At 56.6% G+C, this 18,552-nt stretch overlaps 1 protein-coding gene and 1 long non-coding RNA gene across 2 annotated transcripts; one reads left to right on the top strand and one right to left on the bottom strand.

The window, feature by feature from the left end:
- Positions 1 to 10,120: 10,120 nt before the first annotated feature.
- CIMAP1C (ciliary microtubule associated protein 1C) lies at positions 10,121 to 14,073 on the top strand. The gene is made up of 4 exons (XM_010330846.3): positions 10,121 to 10,426; positions 11,564 to 11,674; positions 12,480 to 12,593; positions 13,371 to 14,073. The coding sequence occupies exons 1-4, from the start codon at positions 10,309 to 10,311 to the stop codon at positions 13,850 to 13,852; spliced, it is 825 nt and encodes a 274-aa protein (XP_010329148.1). The 5' UTR covers positions 10,121 to 10,308; the 3' UTR covers positions 13,853 to 14,073.
- On the bottom strand, positions 11,353 to 14,042 carry LOC141583460 (uncharacterized). The gene is made up of 3 exons (XR_012516072.1): positions 14,004 to 14,042; positions 12,431 to 12,589; positions 11,353 to 11,712 (listed from the first exon to the last, which is right to left on the bottom strand). It is a non-coding gene; the product is annotated as an uncharacterized LOC141583460 (long non-coding RNA).
- Positions 14,074 to 18,552: the final 4,479 nt, after the last annotated feature.

Raw genomic sequence — 18,552 nt, 5'->3', positions numbered from 1 at the left:
TGTATGGAGCAGGAAAGTGTAGATGAAGCTCAAAGTGGCTCCTACAAGGCTCCAGGTGGAGAGTAGGTCCCTGGCCATTTGGGGCCAAGAAACCCAGACCTCCTGACCCCTGAATCTGGGTGTTTCAACTTCCCGAGGCTGCCTCCTGGAAATCTGGCCCTGGATTTAGCTCCTACCTAACAGCTTCAGGCTGGGGCCCTTCTGCTGGCTCCCCTCCAGGCAGCAACTTCAGCCTAGTCCCAAACAGGAGGAGAAAAGGCAGAAAGGCCATGTTATTGCAGCTTCCGGGGCCTGGAGGCTCTGCCCGTTCTCCGGCCAGCCCCAGTGCTAACCCGCCTTGGTCTCCTTCCTCTGCCCAGGCCCCTCCATCTGTCTGCTCCAGCCCATCTCCAGCCCAGCCCCGCCTTGCACCCTCTTCCCAGCTCCTCCCTTTGACCAGTAACAATCCCACAGTATGTACAGCACTTCATACTTTGCAATGAAACTGAGCCTCATTTTGCAGATGAAGAAACTGAGGCTGAGAGAGATTAAGGGATTGGAGTTAGTTTACATAGCTGCTCAGAGGTGGGGTCAGGTCTTTGACCCTAAGTGTGGTGCTCAGGTGTGATGGTGCTTGATCTGTGTGTGTGTGGGGGGTTATGAGTACTGGTCTTGAAACCAGAGAGACCTGGGTTCAAATCCCAGCTCTCCCAATCGGCTTGAAGAAGTCCCCTCACCTCTCTGTGGCAGTTTCCTCATTTGTGAAATTGGATTGATGAGGATTAAATGCTTTAATGTACCTCAAGTGCCTAGCCAGGGCCTAGCATACAGTAGGTGCTCAATAAATGCTTATTCTTTCTCCTCTGTCTCTTGTCATCCTGCACATCCCTGTGATTTGTGGTTTACATACAGCTTTACACGTATCACCTCCCTTGTGGCAGAGCTTGAAACTTCCCCTCCAGAGGCTGCTGCATACAGTAGGTGTGCAATAAATGCCTGCTGTGGTTGACTAAGAAACAAACTGCTATTGTTCTGTAGGGATCTGGGTAAACGAAACCTAAGCGCTTCCATCCGGGTACCCTGGGAGGCCTGGGATGGAGGCTGTGCCAGGCTGGCCTCAGTGGCGGTGAAGCCATTGATTCCACAACTTGTCCCTTGTTTTTCCTTCTCAAGTCACCAGGACACCTGGTCCTCGTTAGGGGCTAATTATTGGCCAGCTATGGGCCTGGGGCCGGAGCAGCTGCTTGGAAGACTGTCCTTGGAGGAAAAGAGCTTTCTTTTCAGGAATTAAAAAAGAAGGGAGAAGGCTTCTGCTCTATGAATCAAAATTAGGGTGAGGATCTCCGCCGGCCCCATCTCCCCCACTTTCCCCTCCCCATCTTCCCTGTTCTCCACCTACACAGAAGTCTGCGGAGCCTCCAGACAGCGAGCTCCCGCCCACAGCTGAGATTCAAGTCGGGATTAGCTGGGAGCCTCCCCCTGCCTTGTTGCTGGCTGGGCAGAGAAACACAGGCCTGGAAAATAGTGGCAACCAGCAGAGTGGTAATCTGTCCTAGTAATCCCGGCAACCAGCAGGGCAGTAATCTCCCCTAGTAATCCCGGCAACCAGCAGGGCAGTTATCTCTCCTGGTAATCTCGGCTCACACGTCTCTGCTGGGGCTTCCCAGTTTACAGAACATTCACCTGGTCTCTTGACAACCTTGGGAAGTGTGTGTGTTGGGGGACAGTGTCCCGGCTTCCAGATGAGGAAACTGAGGCTGTCAGTGAAACAGGGATGCCGCGGCTCCAGCACACACAGGCCTGCTGTTTGCTCAGACTGTGACCTGGGACTCGAACCCAGGACAGTGATGAACAGCACCACGCCAGGCAGACTGGCAGGAAGCCGAGGCCCCTGTGTGCCTCCCGCTGTCTTGGAACAAAGGCAGCTGGACCAGCAGCGCCTGCTTCTCAACTGTCCCCTCTCCAGCTGCTCAGCGGCTTCCCCCAGGCCCTGAAGCCTCAGCGCCGAGCAGAGCTGACCTGGGCCTCTCTGGCATCCTCAGGTCTGGCTTGAGCCTTCTCCCTTCTGCCTCGCGACCTTTGCTGTGACTTTCCTCGGCGTGGCTTGGCCAGGCGTCCTAGGTTGCCATCCCTGACCATCCCTGCCTCTCTGGCCACACCTCACCTTCCTCCGGCAAGCGCTCCCAGCCCTCTGTGCACGTTGACTTCGCTTTCAAAAGAGTCCCTGGAGTCCTGATCTCCATAGCTCTCCTGGTTCCACCTGGGGCCTGCCTTGCTGGGTCAGGAGGTGTGCATCCAGGCCTCCCTAGCTGAGCACAGGACAGGCACAGGGTGGGAGGGAGGAAAGAGGGAGACAGAACGCACATGAAGACGGAAGATGCTCCAGCTGGGGCGAAGGAAGATTCCAACTCCCCTGTAGCTACAGTGGCCTGTGGCATGTGCTGCCTCCGTGTCTCCGATTGTTCTCGGAGAACAAGACCACAGAGAGCCCAGAAACACCCACCTCCCTGCCAGCGGGGTCAGCCAAGCATGCTGCCAGGTGCTGCTGGGCACTCCTACCCCGGCACTTCTTGGACTAAAAGGACCCACTGTGGCAGTGGCTGTGGTTTGGCCCCTCCCTTGGCCAGGGTGTTTTGTACCCTGCTTGCCGGGGCCCCACCCAAGGAGCCTGTGGCCAAAGCCTGCTCACTGGTGAATGGTGTGTGCCTGTGCCCTAGCTGGGGTGGTGCCTGGGCTGGGGTGTGCGCCTGCTGCCCAGGGTCTGCCCTCAGGGAATTGGCCCTTTGCTGTGAAGGTCACAGAAACTAGGCCACTACTGTGCAAGAGGGCATGGGCTTTAGGCGTGGCTCAGTGGCCCTGCAGTTTTGTGGCCAAGAGCTCCAAGCAGCAGGCCCCGGACCTGGGCCTTTGCCCTTGGGCCTCTGTTAGGCGTGGTCCTGCTCCGGCTTGTGGTGGAGGCACACGTAGGGCTCCTCCAAGTCCAGGCCGCCAGGCTCAGGAGGGGCGGGAGCAGCCAGTCCTGACAGTCACACAGTTCGGGAGCTGAAAAGTTATGTTTGCCACCCTCGGGAGTCAGCTGTGGAAGGGAGGCCACTGGAGGGCTGTGCCTTGGCCTCTGAGCCACGTACACACCATGAGGGGAGCGCCCTCTCGGAGCCTCTGCTCTCCAGGACCAGGCACTCGCCTTCCATACCAGGCTCACAAAGGCTGGTGGCCCCTGTGGCTGTGACCAGCTGGCCACAGCTGACTGCTCTAGGGTTGTGCTATTTCTAAATATTGGTTCCTTCTGTTAACCCTTGCTGTGCTGCTCCAGCGGGCAGCCAACTGCCTGCAGACAGAGCCTCTTGGAAGGAGAGTGGACAGTCCCCATCCGGATGAAAGATTTGTGAATATATTGGCTTGGGGGCTGGGTTCGGGCTCCCAGAAGAAAGGTGAGAAATACCTGCTTGGGGCTGGGAAGGAGGCTCGCAGTGGATGTCAGAGGATGCGGGCCTGCGCTGGCCACTGGGCAGGGCAGTGGAAAGAATGTGAGGTCAGGAGCCAGGAGCCCGGTCCTGCCAAGCCTTTTCTATGTGGTGCTAGATGTGTCGCTTTGCCTCTCTGGACCCCTTTCCTTATCCATAAAATGGACAACCACTGAGGTGCCTGGATGATGGCCTCCCGCAGAAGCTCCGGGGCTTTATAAACTTTGAAGGGCGGTGCCCGGTGGTTGTGATGATGGCAACAGTTCATGCCAGGGTCCTGCTGTCTGCCTGACTCTCAGGAGTCCCTTGGAGATGAGGCAAGACTGAAGCCAAGAGACAGCTGGAGCAAGCTGGCGGGGCTGCTGGTAGCCTGTGTGGTTTTAATGGGGACACCACCCTCTGCCGGAATACACAGCTTGGAGTTCAGCTCCTGCTAGCCCTCTTGGCTGTTGTCCTTGCACAGTGAAAAGCCTTGTGGTAACCAGCCTCCGAGATGGCCCTTGTGAGCCTCACCTGCTGGCATTCATGCCCCTGGGCAGTTCCCTCTCATGTTGAATACACTGACCTATGCAGCCAATAGGGTGTTGCAGAAATGATGGGGTGACTTCCAAAAGGCAAGGTCAGAAAAGATATGGCAGCTTCTGGCTTGCTGTCTTCAGATTATAGCCACCATGATCTGAGGACATTTAAGCAGCCTGTGCAGGTGCCAGTGTGGAGAGGAACTGAGACCGCTTGCCAGAAGCTGGCACCAACTCACCATGTGAATGACCCATCTTGGAAGTGGATCTCCCAACCCTAATCAAACCTTCAGATGAATGCACCCTCTACTTTTTATTTTATTTTATTTTTTAGACAGAGTCTAACTTTGTTGCCCAGGCTGGAGTACAGGGGCACGATCTCAGCTCACTGCAACCTCCGCCTCCTGGGTTGGAGTGATTCTCCTGCCTCAGCCGCCTGAGTAGCTGGGATTACAGGCATGCACCACCACGTCCAGCTAATTTTTGTATTTTTAGTAGAGATGGGGTTTTCACCATATTGGTCAGGCTGGTCTCAAACTCCTGACCTCAGGTGATCCACATGCCTTGGCTTCCCAATGTGCTGGGATTATAGGTGTGAGCCACTGCACCTGACCTCTACTGACATCTTGACTGCCACCTCCTGAGAGATCTGGAGCCACCTCCTGACCCACAGAAACCATGTGCAACACAAGGAGGCTGCTGTTCTAAGCAATTAGATTTTGAGAGTAATTTATTATGCAGCATGAGATAGAACTGATAAAAGCCAGCACATCCTAGATGGCAGTCCAGTGACTCAGACCTGGCACGTGCCTGGGGCTCAGAAAGCAGGACTCTGCTTCCATGAAAAGGAGTGACATTCCTTGATCAACAAATTCATTCACTCAACAAATATTTCCCAAGTGCAGGCATATATCAGGCACTCTGCTAATGCTGGGGGCTGGGGACATGGGCGAATAATGCACGAGCCTGTTTTTGGGGAACTTACGGCCTCCCCAAAATGACTTGGCAATTGGTTGGATGTGGGGAGTCAGGATGAGGGAGGCGTCCAGGACGAAGTTCCTGGCTTGGGCGCTTGGAAGGGTGTGTGGTGGTGTCATGGACTGAGACGGAGGGGGACTCGGTGGGCATCTTATGAGATGAAAATCTTGGGGCATGTTGATTTTGAGGTGCTTGTGAGAAACCCAAGTGACGCTGTGCAGGCTGTTGCATGTGAGAGCCTAATGCTCCTAAGGAGGTCTAGCCAGGGGAATCTTTACTTGAGGATTGCTGGGGTATCGATAATGGACTGAAAGCAACCAGAGGTGAGACTGCCTGGGAGAGAGGAGCGTGGTGCAAAACGCAAGGAAGACCCAGCACTGAGCCCGGAGACGCCAGCGTCTCTTCCTTAAAATGTTGATTGTGACATAATTTCAGACTTGGATAAAAGCAGCAGGATGGTCACAAATATTTCCCACATACTCCACCTAGATTTCCTGTTTACCACACTTTAAATTCTTTTTTTTTTTCTCTCTCTCTCTATGTTTCGGAATCATTCAAAAGTTGCAGACATAATGCTCCTTTATTCCTAAATATTTCAGTGAGTTTGTTTCCCCCGCCTTTTTTTTTTTTTTTTTTTTTTTTTTGAGACAGTTTTGCTCTCGTTGCCCAAGCCAGAGTGCAATGGCGCGATCTCCGCTCACTGCAACCTCTGCCTCCCGGGTTCGAGCAATTCAATTATTCTCCTACCTCAGCCTCCCAGTAGCTGGGATTACAGGTGCCCACCACCACGTCCACCCAGCTAATTTTTTGTATTTTTAGTAGAAATGGGTTTCACCATGTTAGGCTGGTCTTGAACTCCTGACCTTAGATGATCTGCCTGTCTCGGCCTCCCAAAGTGTTGCGATTACAGGAGTCAGCTACCATGGCTGGCCTTGCTCTTTTTTTTTTTAATTAAAAAAAAAAAAAAATGAGACAGAGTCTTGCTCTGTTGCCCAGGCTGGAGTGCAGTGGTGGCGTCATAGCTGAACGCAGCATCGAATGTCTGGACTGAAGCAAGCTTCCTACTGGAGTAGATGGGATTACAGGCACATGTCACCATGCCTGGCTGGTTTGTTTTTTTTCTTTTTTGGTAGTGACAGTGTCTCACTGTGTTGCCCAGGCTGGTCTCAAACTTCTGGGCTCAAGCAGTGAGTATTTCCTAACAGGATCTTCTCTTTCATAACTGGAGTGCAGTTACCAAAATCGGGAAATTAACATTGGTACAATACTTTGAACTAAGCCAGAGACTTTTCTCCCCAGCTTTGCCAATTTTCTCAAGAGTGTCCTTTATAGCAAAAGAAAACCCCGGCGTCCACATTGCATTTAGGTATCCTGTCTTCCGAGTGTCCGTTCATCTGGCACGGTTCTTCAGTGATTCGTTGTCTTCTGTGATGTTGCCCTTTTTGACAGATACAGGCCAGTTCTTTTGCAGGTGAACTTTGGTTTGAGTGTGTCTAGTTTCTTCATGATTAGATTCAGGTTCCGCATCATGGTGGGAACGCCAAGTGGTGCCATTCTCTTCTTACAGAGCCTATCAAAAGACACATCTGTGCGGGTGCGGTGGCTTACACCTATAATCCTAGCACCTTGGGAGGCCAAGGCAGGCAGATCACTTGAGGTCAGGAGTTCGAGACCAGCCTGGCCAACATGGTGAAACCCCGTCTACTAAAAATACAAAAATTAGCTGGACATGGTAGCAGGCTCTCATAATCCCAGTTACTCAGGAGTCTGAGGCAGGAGAATCACTTGAGCCCAGGAGCCGGGGCTTGCAGTGAGCTGAGATCACACCACAGCACTCCAGCCTGGGCAACAGAGCAAGACTCTGTCTCCAAAAAAAAGAAAAAAAAAAAACCCTCAAAAAACACAAAAAACAAACAAACAAACAAACAAACAAGAGGCACCCGTCTATAGCGTCATCATTGGGATGCTGCCTTGCGTCACTTGGTTGAGGTGACGGCTGCCAGCCATCTCCCCTGTAAAGTTACTGTTTCCCCTTTGCAATGAATAAGCAAACGCCAACACTGAAAGGTCAGGTTGAGGAAGGAAGCCAGGAAGAACTCGGAGCAGGAGCAGCTCCGGGGAGGGCGTTCTGCAGCCGGCAGGAGGGGGGCGGGGCCGGCATTTGGGGCCAGTGCTGCCGAGAGAGGCCGAGAGACCATGTAGAAGAGGCTGAAGAGTGTCCCCGGGAGGCAGGTGCCACCTGCAGGTGGCGGGCATGGAGTTAGGCCTGGTTCGGATGGCACAGTGGGCCCGGAGCCAACTCCTGCTAAGCAAGTGTGAGCGGGAGGCGGGAATAGAGATGACCGGGAAACGCCTCTGTGGGGGAGGTGGTCTGTGGCTGGGCAGAGAGGGACAGGTGGGGACCGAGAAGCATGTGGGTGGGGGGGATGGTTTTGAATAGATGGAGGGGACTTAGGACATCTAGAGTGTGACAGGAGGGAGCCAGACGAGAGGCGCAAGTCCAAGGAGAGGGGTGAAACCCACAGCGTCCCAGGTGGGAAGTGGGAGCGGATGACAGCGGACACGGTGATTCTGAGGCCGTCGTGGGGGGTGCTTGTCCAATCCACAGCGTCCCAGGTGGGAAGTGGGAGCGGATGGCAGCGGACACGGTGGTTCTGAGGCCGTCGTGGGGGGTGCTTGTCCAATCCACAGCGTCCCAGGTGGGAAGTGGGAGCGGATGGCAGCGGACACGGTGGTTCTGAGGCCGTCGTGGGGGGTGCTTGTCCAATCCACAGCGTCCCAGGTGGGAAGTGGGAGCGGATGGCAGCGGACACGGTGGTTCTGAGGCCGTCGTGGGGGGTGCTTGTCAGAGCCCAGCCTGACGGCGCAGGTGGACGGGGACCGAGGGATGGCCAGGCGTACAGAGGAGAGTGAGCCACGCTGGGGATGACCCCTGGGGGTGGGGAAGCGGGGAGGGCGGGCTGCCCAGAGGTGAGGTGGCTGGAAGGTGGCGAGGAGGGCAGGTCCAGGGTTCCGGCCGTGAGACTGTCCCCAGCAGCTTTAGCTGCCTGGTGCAGATGGGCAAGGCCGACCCGGAGGACACAGGGCTGGGATGTTCCAGGAAAGCGGCTGGACGCGGAGGGTGGTGAGGGCTGCAGGGGCCTGAAGGACGAGGCGGAAGTGCAGGGAGTGCAGGGTCCGCGGTGGGGTCGCAGCGATGGGAGGCAGGGGTGGCCTTCCAGGGAGACCGGCCGCCCGTGCTGCGGGAGGTGGTGGGAAGCCCAGGATGGCACTGGGGTCTGGGCTTCGAGAGGGTGGAATATCTGCACATGGGGAGGTCTGGGATCGGGGAGGCCAGGGCATTCGTGGTGGACCTTGGGAGGCCTGAGCCATCAGGGTAATGGCAGGAGTTGGGGTGGGCTGAAGGTGGCCAAGAGTGGGGTGGAGGTGGCTGCTAGGTTTACAAGTGAGGGACCCACAGCAGCCCTGAGGAGGTGTTGGGGGGCACCCCTGGACACCGGGGACCCAGAGGAATGATGCATTTGATAGGAGGGCACAGTCTGGGGACCGAGGTGGCCAGTGACGCACACAACTTGGAACTGTGAGGCACAAGGGATGTGAGGGCCGGGGGCACCTCCAGGGGCGAGCTGGGTCTGTCAGAGCTGGAGGGAAGGGAGCACAGGGAACAAACGGGGGTGGCTTGGGATCTGCTGGGGTGTGTGGGTGACTTGATTTCCCGAAGAGCTGTGCGCCAGGATGACGGGCAGAAGCAGTCGGGGAGGAAGGCAGGGGGCTCCCCGGGCCTGAAATGCTCGGAGACCGCCCCCTCACCAGGAAGGTGGGGGTCCCAGCCCCAGATCCGGCCCCGTCAGCACTGGCGGAGCATCAGGGCTCACAGCCTCCTGCAGGAAAAGCTGACGTGGATGGGGCTCAGGAGGCAGCACTGGCCTTGGCCCGAGGCCACCGAGGCTGGGTCGCCCTCAGCCTGGCCCAGGTCTCCCTTCCCAGAAATCAGAGGCTCGGTTGCCCCATGGGCATGCGGGGCACACAGAGGGTCTGCTGCTGCTGGGGAGGGGGTGGGCCCCCGTCCTCTGCTGTGAGGCCTGTGGTCCCTCAGGGGCCTCTGGACGCCTGCATGCCTGTCCTGCCTGCTGCTCTGAGCCCTCGCTGTGCCTGCTGGCTGGAATGCGTTGGGCACGGCTTGGTCTCTCTTCAGTCAGAGACTGTGATCCAGGGAGAGCCCTGGCTCTCGCGTCCTGGTTCTCTCTGTGGCACTTTGATGTAATAGGAGACTTTGGGCAAGTCCCCGATCCTTTCCGGGCCCTCGCTTCCTTAATTGTACCCGGGGTGGTGACAGGTGCCCTGTCTAAAGCCAGCAGGCATCTGGTTCCGGAGGTGGACGCGGCTCACGGGGTTCAGATCAAACCCCCAGTCTGAGTTAGGAACCAGTGGAGGTGCCAGGCTCCGGGGCCCCAAAGCCTCCTGGGTTCTTAGGAACGGAGAGTTCCCAGCACCTCCTCAGGCCTGGGGCGCAGCTGTCCGTCAGCTGGGCTGGCCACCTTCCCGCCCCTTCCACGCGTCCTCTCATATCGCCCCCCAACTCTGACTGCTCCCCTGCCAAAGGAGTGCTCTCGGTCCCACGCACAGGACGTAGCCCCTTGGGGGCTCCGCAGCACCCCTCCATCCTCCTTTGTTTGCCTCTCATTCCTCTTTGTATCCCTTGAGCTCCACGTGGATCTCTAAAGACACCACGCCCTGGGGTAGGAGGAGCTATCAGACAGTCACACCTTAGTGAGAGTTGACCTGATCCTTTGCCAAGGGGAAACCAGACTTTGACAGAATGGGGGGGCCTGTCCAGAGCCTGGGGAGGTAGGTGGGAGACGCAGGGCCTCGGGAGCCCCCAGGGGGCTGTGTGTGAGGCACAAACCCTTCACCCATAACCCATCCACGCTTTCCATTCCTTTCCCCAACCTCAGGGCACCCAGTGGGAAGGAAGCGCTGGCTGGGATGTGATGCCGCTTCTCCCTTTCCCTTCCCTGACCCAGGGTCCTGGTTGGTGGTGGGGTGAGTGGGATAGTCAGGGTTCCATAACTAAGCTCCCAGCATAGAATTGCGACGCCACAATTTGGGCGCCACAGCAACCAGGGGAAATAAACACTCCGAGCTTCACAGTCCAAGTTCTGCCGTGATGTCATCCCCAGCTCCAGACTGCTGGGGCCTGTGCTGGCTGTGCGCCAGTCTCAGCCGCTCCAGCCGGAGAACCGCCTTCCTTCCCAGCCTCCTCGGTGTCTGGGGCGGGGTGAGGGGGTTCTCAGGCAGGGCTTCCCCAGCCCCTTGCCTGCTGCTTAGACCCTGCTCTAGCTACTGTTGCTCCTTCCCCAGCCACAGCCATGAAACTGGCCAGGAGGACCAGGAGCTCCGTGTGCCACGTGCAGCACCCAGAGAAGGAGCCATTGCCCTCGTGGCAGGAGATCAAGCAGACCCCTGTCATCATGGCCATGCTGAAAGGTGAGAGCCATTCCTACTCTGGGCTCGGGCCTACTTCCCTCTCTCCAGGGCTCCTTCTAGCCTGCTTCCTGCAAAGCCTCTTCCAACTTCCTCGAAGCCTTACAGGAGCCCTGAGCCTCCAAGCTGACCCTTTCGGGCAATGTTGCCAGCAGGGATTGTCCAAGGGGGTGGGGGAGGGTGGGAGTGTGGGGCTGGCAGTGAGGCCAGTTTTGGAAAAAGACTAGAAACTTCGTCCTAGCTTTAGCTTTCCTCACTTCCCTTCAATTTTACTTTCAATGGAGAGCAGACACTAATTCTTACTATGATGGTCATTACTGACTAGTGCTCTAAGTGGGAGTAATTTAGTGCAGGGATTAAAAGTTTGGGTCCTACTGACTGTCTCAGAATATTCACATTAGTTTGTGATATGTAGGTAAATTTATGTGTGTGTGTGTGTGTGTGTGTGTGTGTGTGTGTGTGTGTGTGTGTATTTGTTTGTTTGTTTTCCCCAAGATGGAGTCTTGCTCTGTCACCCAGGCTGGAGTGCAGTGGCACCATCTCAGCTCACTACAACCTCTGCCTCCCGGGTTTAAGTGATTCTCCTGCTTCAGCCTCCCAAGGAGCTGGGATTACAGGCACCCACCACTAAACCTGGCTAATTTTTGTGTTTTTAGTAGAGATGGGGTTTCACCATGTTGACCAGGCTGGTCTTGAACTCCTGACCTCGTGATCCGCCCGCCTCAGCCTCCCAAAGTGCTGAGATTACAGGTGTAAGCCACCGAGCCTGGCGTAAATGGATATTTCTAAGCCTCAATATTCTGTAAAATGAGAAAAACAAGAGCATCTACCTTAGAGCGTTGTTGGGAAGCTTAACGGAAATAATCCACATCAGATGCCTAGTGTAGAACTTGGCGCAGAATAAGTTCTCGAATTAATTGTAACTTTCTTATTATGCATTGTCTGTCCAAGGGAAACTGCATTTTTTCTGGAAACACTGCCTTCCCCCAAGCGAAGCAGCTGGATGGATGATGGGCTTTGTGGCAGTGCGTCAGCAGGAAGACCAAAGACCTCGAAAGTTCCCATGGTGCCTGTACTGGGGCTTCCCCTGCCTCTGACCTGGTGGGCCCACGCTGAGGGCTGTCCTGTTCATCCTTACAGGTCCAGGGCCCGCCAAGTATCTCCGGCCATCCTGCACAGGCTACATAAATCATGACATCTCCATGTTCAAGGCACCGGCTTATACCCTGCATACCCGGCACTCAGAGAAGCGTGAGCGTTGCCGCCCAGTCGTCGCCCTGGGGTTGGAGCTGTGGTTGGAGGTTGAGGGGAGAGACATGGAGCCATTCTCTGTAACCACTGGGAATCGGAGTGGGACACTCAAGGGACCCCCCTAGGTCCACAGGAAGCCAGCAGGGATTGAGGGTAGGGTAACTCCATGGGCATCCCCCAGCTGCCTCTCCCAAGGGAGCCCGTAGGGATGCTGGCCCTGTCCAGCTGGCACAGCAGAGTCTCCCTCTATCTGGCCTTTGGCTGGGGCCCTTCAGCTCTGGTCACCATGCTCTGCTGGGGTCACTTGCCATTGTGGCCAGGCAGGAACAGCTAGTGGGCCAGTGGTGGCCCCCAGAGTGTCCCAGTCGTCTAGAAGTCACTGGAAGAGCAGGAGCAGAGGCCACAGGTGACCTGGGCTGCTGGCCAACGTGTGGGGGTGTGCAGCCAGGGGTCTGAGATCTGGGGTGCCTGCCAGGCCTTTCCCTGGGGAGACACCTCAGCAGGGAAAGCCCCCGGCCTGGCTGGGCCTTTTCTGAATGCGAGCAGCAGCCACAGGGCTGTTACTTCCCCTTGGCCCCAATCCCCGATTGGGTGGGTGGCTGTCCAAGCTGCTGTCCAGCTGTTATTTTACTGTTCCTCTGAGCAAGTTCTTGAAAATACCAGGTCAGGTGTTAAAAGTCCCATTTTACAGGTGAGGAAATCAGGGGTCCCCAAACATCCAGGGGCCAAAGGATCTGAAGGGGGAGGGAATCTCACCTGGAGGCAGGCCAGGTGCTCAGTGGGGCAGCTTCTGGCTGTCCTGCAGGGATCGTGGATCACAGCAGCCCTGGGCCTTGCTATGTCCTGGATCCCCAGATAACTCGGTTCGGAATGTCCAGCTGCCCGCAAGTCCCCATGGAGGAGCGCATCTCCAACCTGCGTAAGATGGGGCCAGGCACAGATGTCGGGGGTTGGGAGGTTGGGGGATGGGGTGCACCCTTAGGAACTGAGCAGGGGCAAAGGGTCAAGACGCCTTCCCTGAGAATGTCTGGATGCCAGTATCTCCCTGCAAGACACTGACATTGCAATGCTGCCACCACGTCTTGAAGTCAGTGTTACGACACACAGCATGTCACTACGGGACTTTGTGATGACATGGGCTCCTGTGGTGGATGCAATATTGTCACACGAATGCGCTCACAGACCGCAGTGATCTCAGGATGTTCTGTGTCACAGGGACAATGTCTGGATGATGACATTATGGTTTTTTTTTTTTTTTTTTTTTTTTTTTTGAGACGGAGTTTCGCTCTTGTTACCCAGGCTGGAGTGCAATGGCGCGATCTCGGCTCACCGCAACCTCCTCCTCCTGGGTTCAGGCAATTCTCCTGCCTCAGCCTCCTGAGTAGCTGGGATTACAGGCACGTGCCACCATGCCCAGCTAATTTTTTGTATTTTTAGTAGAGACGGGGTTTCACCATGTTGACCAGGTTGGTCTCGATCTCTCGACCTTGTGATCCACCCGCCTCGGCCTCCCAAAGTGCTGGGATTACAGGCTTGAGCCACCGCGCCCGGCCAACGACCATCTTAATGTTCCTGCCCTACTGCTGAGGTGGTCAGCCTGAGGTCACAGCAGGATAACCAGGGCCCATCACTTGGCTAGCAGAGAATGAGGTCTGGTCCCTGCTCTGAGACCCTCCCTTCTGCCACTCCCTTTCAGGCCTGAACCCCACCCTCGCATCCTGCCAGTACTACTTTGAGAAGATCCCCCCACCTGGGGAACGCAGGGCTCCCCAGTACACTTTTGGCTACCGGCGCCCGTACAGAGTGATGGACCCCAACCCGGCCCCCAACCAGTACCAGCTGCCAGTCTTGCTGGGGCCCAACAACCCTGTCAGCCAAGCTGCTCCCTGCTACAGTCTGGCCTCCAGGGACAAGAACTGGTTCTACAAGGAGGACGTGGCAGGAGGCCCTGGACCTGCCATGCACGCCCGGCCTGAGCCATCCACCTATCAGAACCACAGTCCTGCCCACAGCATGGCCAAGCGCTTCGCCTACCCGCTGGACCACACGCCGCGGCCTGGCCCTGGCTCCCACGAGGTCCAGCAGGTCACTGTGCACAAGCCCTGTGCCCCTGCTTTCACCATGGGCATCAAGCACTCACCCCACCTGTGCCCCCTGGTCGTCGACATTCGTGACTGAGGCCCCTCCTGGGGCACTCACTGCCCCCCAACCCCCAGAAATTATTTTTCTACACCAACTTCACCAAGATTTCTAGTAGCAGAGCTGGTGCCTGCTGAGTGTCCAGCACACAGAAGGCATTAGAGATATATTTTCAATTATTCCTTTTTACCTTTTGTATGCACAGTTGCTTCCTGTGGGTCCTGCTCTGGGTGAGGGGTGGGGGACACTGGAAGGACTCTTCCCTGTCCCTGAAGAGTTCCATTCTGGTTCACCAGGTGGGAAGCCATGTGTTCTCCAAGGAGCCCCAGGCGGGGACTCGGGAGAGCTGTGTTCCGGTCCTAACTCTGCCACTAACAGGCTGTGTGGCCTCATGCAGCTCCTGCCCCTCTCTGGGCTCAGGGTTGCCCTTTAGAGAGTACAGGGGGTAGGCCTGAAAGAGGGCCAAGTTGCCCCAAGTTCCAGAACTGTGGGACTCTGCTGACAGTGGGCAGTCCCTGAGACAGGGGCAGGGCAAGTGGGGGTGTGGGCAGAGCGGGGTTTCTCTGGCTGAAAGTGGGGGAGAGGGCTTTCCCCAGGGAGGAACCACGGAGGGCAAGAGGAGAGTATGCTGGGGAGGGCGAAGGTGGAGGTCAAGGTGAGAGCAAAGCGTGCAGGTGCCCCCGTAAGGACAGGGACAGGGGACTCGGGAGAGGCAGAGTGGCAGGGGCCTGGGGTGCAGGGGCTGCGTCACGGGCAGCTGGGAGGGGCCTCAGGCTTTGCCCTGAAGGTGTGAGGGCCGGAAGATGCTTTGGGCAGTGAGAAGCCTGGACGGGACGGGCAGCGGAGGCAGCTCTCAGCCGGGAAGGGTCTGCTTGTCCCATGCTGTTCTTGGAGAGTCACTTGCTGTGTCCCCAACCTCAACAGCTTAGCCTGGCAGTTCGCGTCAGAGGAGCAGCCACAAATTAGCCAGGAGGGGGCAGCGCTGCTGGATCTTCCAGCCCAGGCCTGCGCCCACCCACCCGGCCCCCACCCGCTCCGGGCTTGCTGCTGCTGGGCGGACAGGCGCCATCTCCCATTGGTCTTTGGGGCTAGGGTCTCTGGGGCTGGCATTCGCCCTTCCTCCGTTCTTGGCATCCAGAGCCCCAATTCACCTCCACCCCGGACACAGGAGGGTGTGAGTTCTACCTTGACCTGGCAGCCCGAGGCCAGCGGGAGGCATGGAGGGGATGCGGCTGAGGTCGGTGCCCGGGCTGGGAGGAGGGTGCGAGCCGTGGAGGGAGTGGGAGTGAGAAGAGCCTTCAGGTGCAATGACTCAGGCAGAAGCACACCATTCCTCGGAGCAGAGGGAGACGGGAAGCGAGCACCACCTCAGAACCAGCGTCCCACGGCTCATCCTTGTAAACCTGAGCAATTTCCAGGTTTTAATTTAAGGTGAAAATTGAGGCTGGGTGCGGTGGCTCAATCCTGTAATCCAAGCACTTTGGGAGGCCAAGGCAGGAAGATCAGTTGAGATCAGGAGTTCAAGACCAGCCTGGACAACATGGCAAGAATCCGTGTCTACAAAAAAATACAAAGATTAGCTGGACATCATATTGGGCACCGGTCCCAGCTACTCAGGAGGCTGAGGTGCGAGGATCGCTTGAGCCCAGGCGGTAGAGGCTGCAGTGAGCTGTGACTGCCACTGCACTCCATCCAGGGTGACAGAGCAAGATCCTGTTTCCCCCCAAAAAAAAAGAAAGAAAGAAAACTGAATTGAAGATCTAACTTTGGACAGAAAGAAACAGAGAATATTCTTGATTGATTGATTGACAGATAGATAATTTTTTTGAGATGGTCTTGCTGCATCACCCAGTACATTTTTTTTAAAATTATTTTTAGGCTGGGCATGGTGGTTCACGCCTGTAATCCCAGCACTTTAGGAGGCCAAGGCGCGTGGATCACGAGATTGAGACTATCCTGGTCAACATGGTGAAACCCCGTCTCTACTAAAAATATAAAAAATTAGCTGGGCATGGTGGCGCGTGCCTGTAGTCCCAGCTACTCAGGAGGCTGAGGCAGGATAATTGCCTGAACCCAGGAGGCGGAGGTTACGGTGAGCCGAGATCGCGCCATTGCACCCTAGCCTGGGTAACAAGAGTAAAACTCCATCTCAAAAAAAAAAAATTATTTTTAGTAGAGATGAGGTTTTGCCATGTTGGCCAGCCTGGTCTCGAACTCCTGACCTCAGGTGATCCACCTGCGTCAGCCTCCCAAAGTGCTGGGATTACAGGCATGAGCCATCACGCCCAGCTGGACTATTTTAAAAAGCACACGTACAGCTGAACACTTAGAAAACAGCCTGTGGTAAACCCCCCAGGGATGTCCTTGACTCTGGGCCCTGAGGTCCCCCCTCCACCCTGCCTGCCCCCGGGTCCTGGACTTTGTCTCTGCCCACCCTCTCAACAAGGCCGGCCTGGGCAGGCTCTCGGGGGGCTTCCGGAGCTCGGGGACCCATCTGTCTTGCAGCAGATTAGAGGTGGCATTTTGCCGACAGTGCCATTTCTCACGGCAGCTGCAAAAATGAGTGATGCTTGTGCTGTCAGTGTTGGGTGGGGGTGGGAGCTGGCAGGTGACAGCAGCCAATGCCCCGGCGTTACCAGGTCAGGGAACTGCAGGCCAAGCTCTGAATAGGGCTTTTCTGACTCAACACCTAGCCCAGGTGCGGGCCCTCCACTGGAAAGATGAGGAGGCTGAGGCCCAGAGCCCAGAAATAACTGTGGCCGCATGACAATCAATTTTTTTTGAGACGGGATTTTGCTCGGTCGCCCAGGCTGGTGTGCAGCGGCACAATCCTGGCTCACTGTAGTAGATGGGACTGCAGGCACACGCTACCAAGCCTGATTAATTTTTAAATTTTTTGTAGAGACGTCTTGCTATGTTGCCCTGGTTGGTCTTGACATCATGGCCTCAGGTGATCCTCCTGCCCTGGCCTCCCAAAGTGGGATTACGAGATTGAGCCACCGTACCCAGCCCATGTGACAAGTTAATGGCCCGTCTCTGAATACACGTTTAGGTTCTGTGTGTGAGCAGGGCCAGGGCTCAGTGGGTGACCAGGGTCAGCGTTTGTCTGGGGTGAGGTGCTTTACTTCTTTTTTTTTTTTTTTTTTTTTTGAGATAGAGTCTCGCTCTGTCACCAGGCTGAAGTGCAGTGGTACGACCTCAGCTCACTGCAACCTCCCAGGTTCAAGTGATTCCCCTGCCTCAGCCTCCTGAGTAGCTGGGACTATAGGCATGGGCCACCATGCCCAGCTAATTTTTGTATTTTTAGTAGAGATGGGGTTTCACCATGTTGGCCAGGATGGTCTCCATCTCTTGATCTTGTGATCCGCCCGCCTCGGCCTCCCAAAGTGCTGGGATTACAGGCGTGAGCCACCGCGCCCGGCCAGTGCTTTACTTCTATTAGGACTAAACCCTATTTTTGCCTTTATGGCTCAGTCTAGGACAGACCTTCAGCCTGGCCCCAGCTGCCACCAGACAGGGGCAGGATTGAAACCGAGCCGTAAAGCTGAGACTCGCTCTTGGGGTAGGTTTATGGTACCAAGGGAAGGGGAGAAGGAGGATGGAGGGTTCAGAAGGAACGTTGGAGGGATGAAGATGTTCGGATGAAGACGGCCCCGCCAACAAAGCGATGCCAACCCCAGGGAAGATGAACGGGGCCTCCCTTGGGCCTCGGTCTGTAGAATGACAGGGTCGTTAGCTTGGGCTCCACCTTTGGATGAAGAGGTCCCATCCCTTGGTCTGCCTTTCCGGTGGTAGCGCCCCTGGAGGGGTGACCTGCAGAAGGTCAGGAGCGGCCTCCCAGGTCTGGCTGAGTGCTGGCGCGGCCCCTTCTGAACAACACCGGGGGTCCTGGCTTGACCTTGCAGAAAGCCCTGGTTTGATCCTTGCAGGACTTGAATCCGTATCTTCAGGTCGGGAGGCCCTGAAGCTGGCACCTTTGTGTGATCACACACAAAGCCCCCATCCATCCATCCATCCATCCATCCATTCAACAAACATCTGCTAAGCTCCTGCCCTGTGCCAGGCCCTGGCTGGGCCCCGGGGTATGGAGAATCGGTCCTCACCTGGAGCCCTGCCTGTCCCCCAGGAGGTCAGAGGCTGTGTGAGTGAGAGGGTGGGAATTCGCCCTCTCCTGCCACGAGCGGTAGACGGAGGCTGGATGAGGCTCGGGACCTGGCAGGAGGCCCACCTGAGGTTCTGCCCTTCTCTCTAGGGGACAAGACAGGCCTGACTCCACGTTGGGTCACCTCGGCCAGGCCTTGGTGGTAACATCGCAGCCCCACCAGCCTCCGAGACACTGACTGGGGTGGGGGCTGGTCTCTGTTTTGCTGTTGCTGGAGGGAACCCCAAGGCCAATCACGATTCTGGCTCCCAGGACCTGGGGTGATGGTGGACCTGGGTCAGGAGCAGAAGAGGGGCCCTGCCTGCGGGGACTCGGGGGCACGCCGTGCGGAGGCACACAGGTAGGGGGTGCACACACGTGTCCATTACCGCATACACGTGGCACAACACACACACAAATGCGCAGACCCACACCTTACGCTACACACGCGTCTGGTACCACCGCCTTCAAACACGTGCCTCGTGCTACAGTCACAAGGGAAACGCAGACGCGACCCACGCGTGGACCGCGCATGCGCACAGGCCCCACGCCACGCGCGGCCACAGCTTTTCCTCCCCGCGCCCGCCCCGCCTGCCCA

The sequence above is a fragment of the Saimiri boliviensis genome, chromosome 2 (genome assembly GCF_048565385.1).
Source record: "Saimiri boliviensis isolate mSaiBol1 chromosome 2, mSaiBol1.pri, whole genome shotgun sequence".
In the NCBI taxonomy this organism is placed as follows: Eukaryota; Metazoa; Chordata; class Mammalia; order Primates; family Cebidae; genus Saimiri; species Saimiri boliviensis.
The sequence above is the reverse complement of the archived record's forward strand: the minus strand, read 5'-3'. Positions and strand labels throughout refer to the sequence as shown.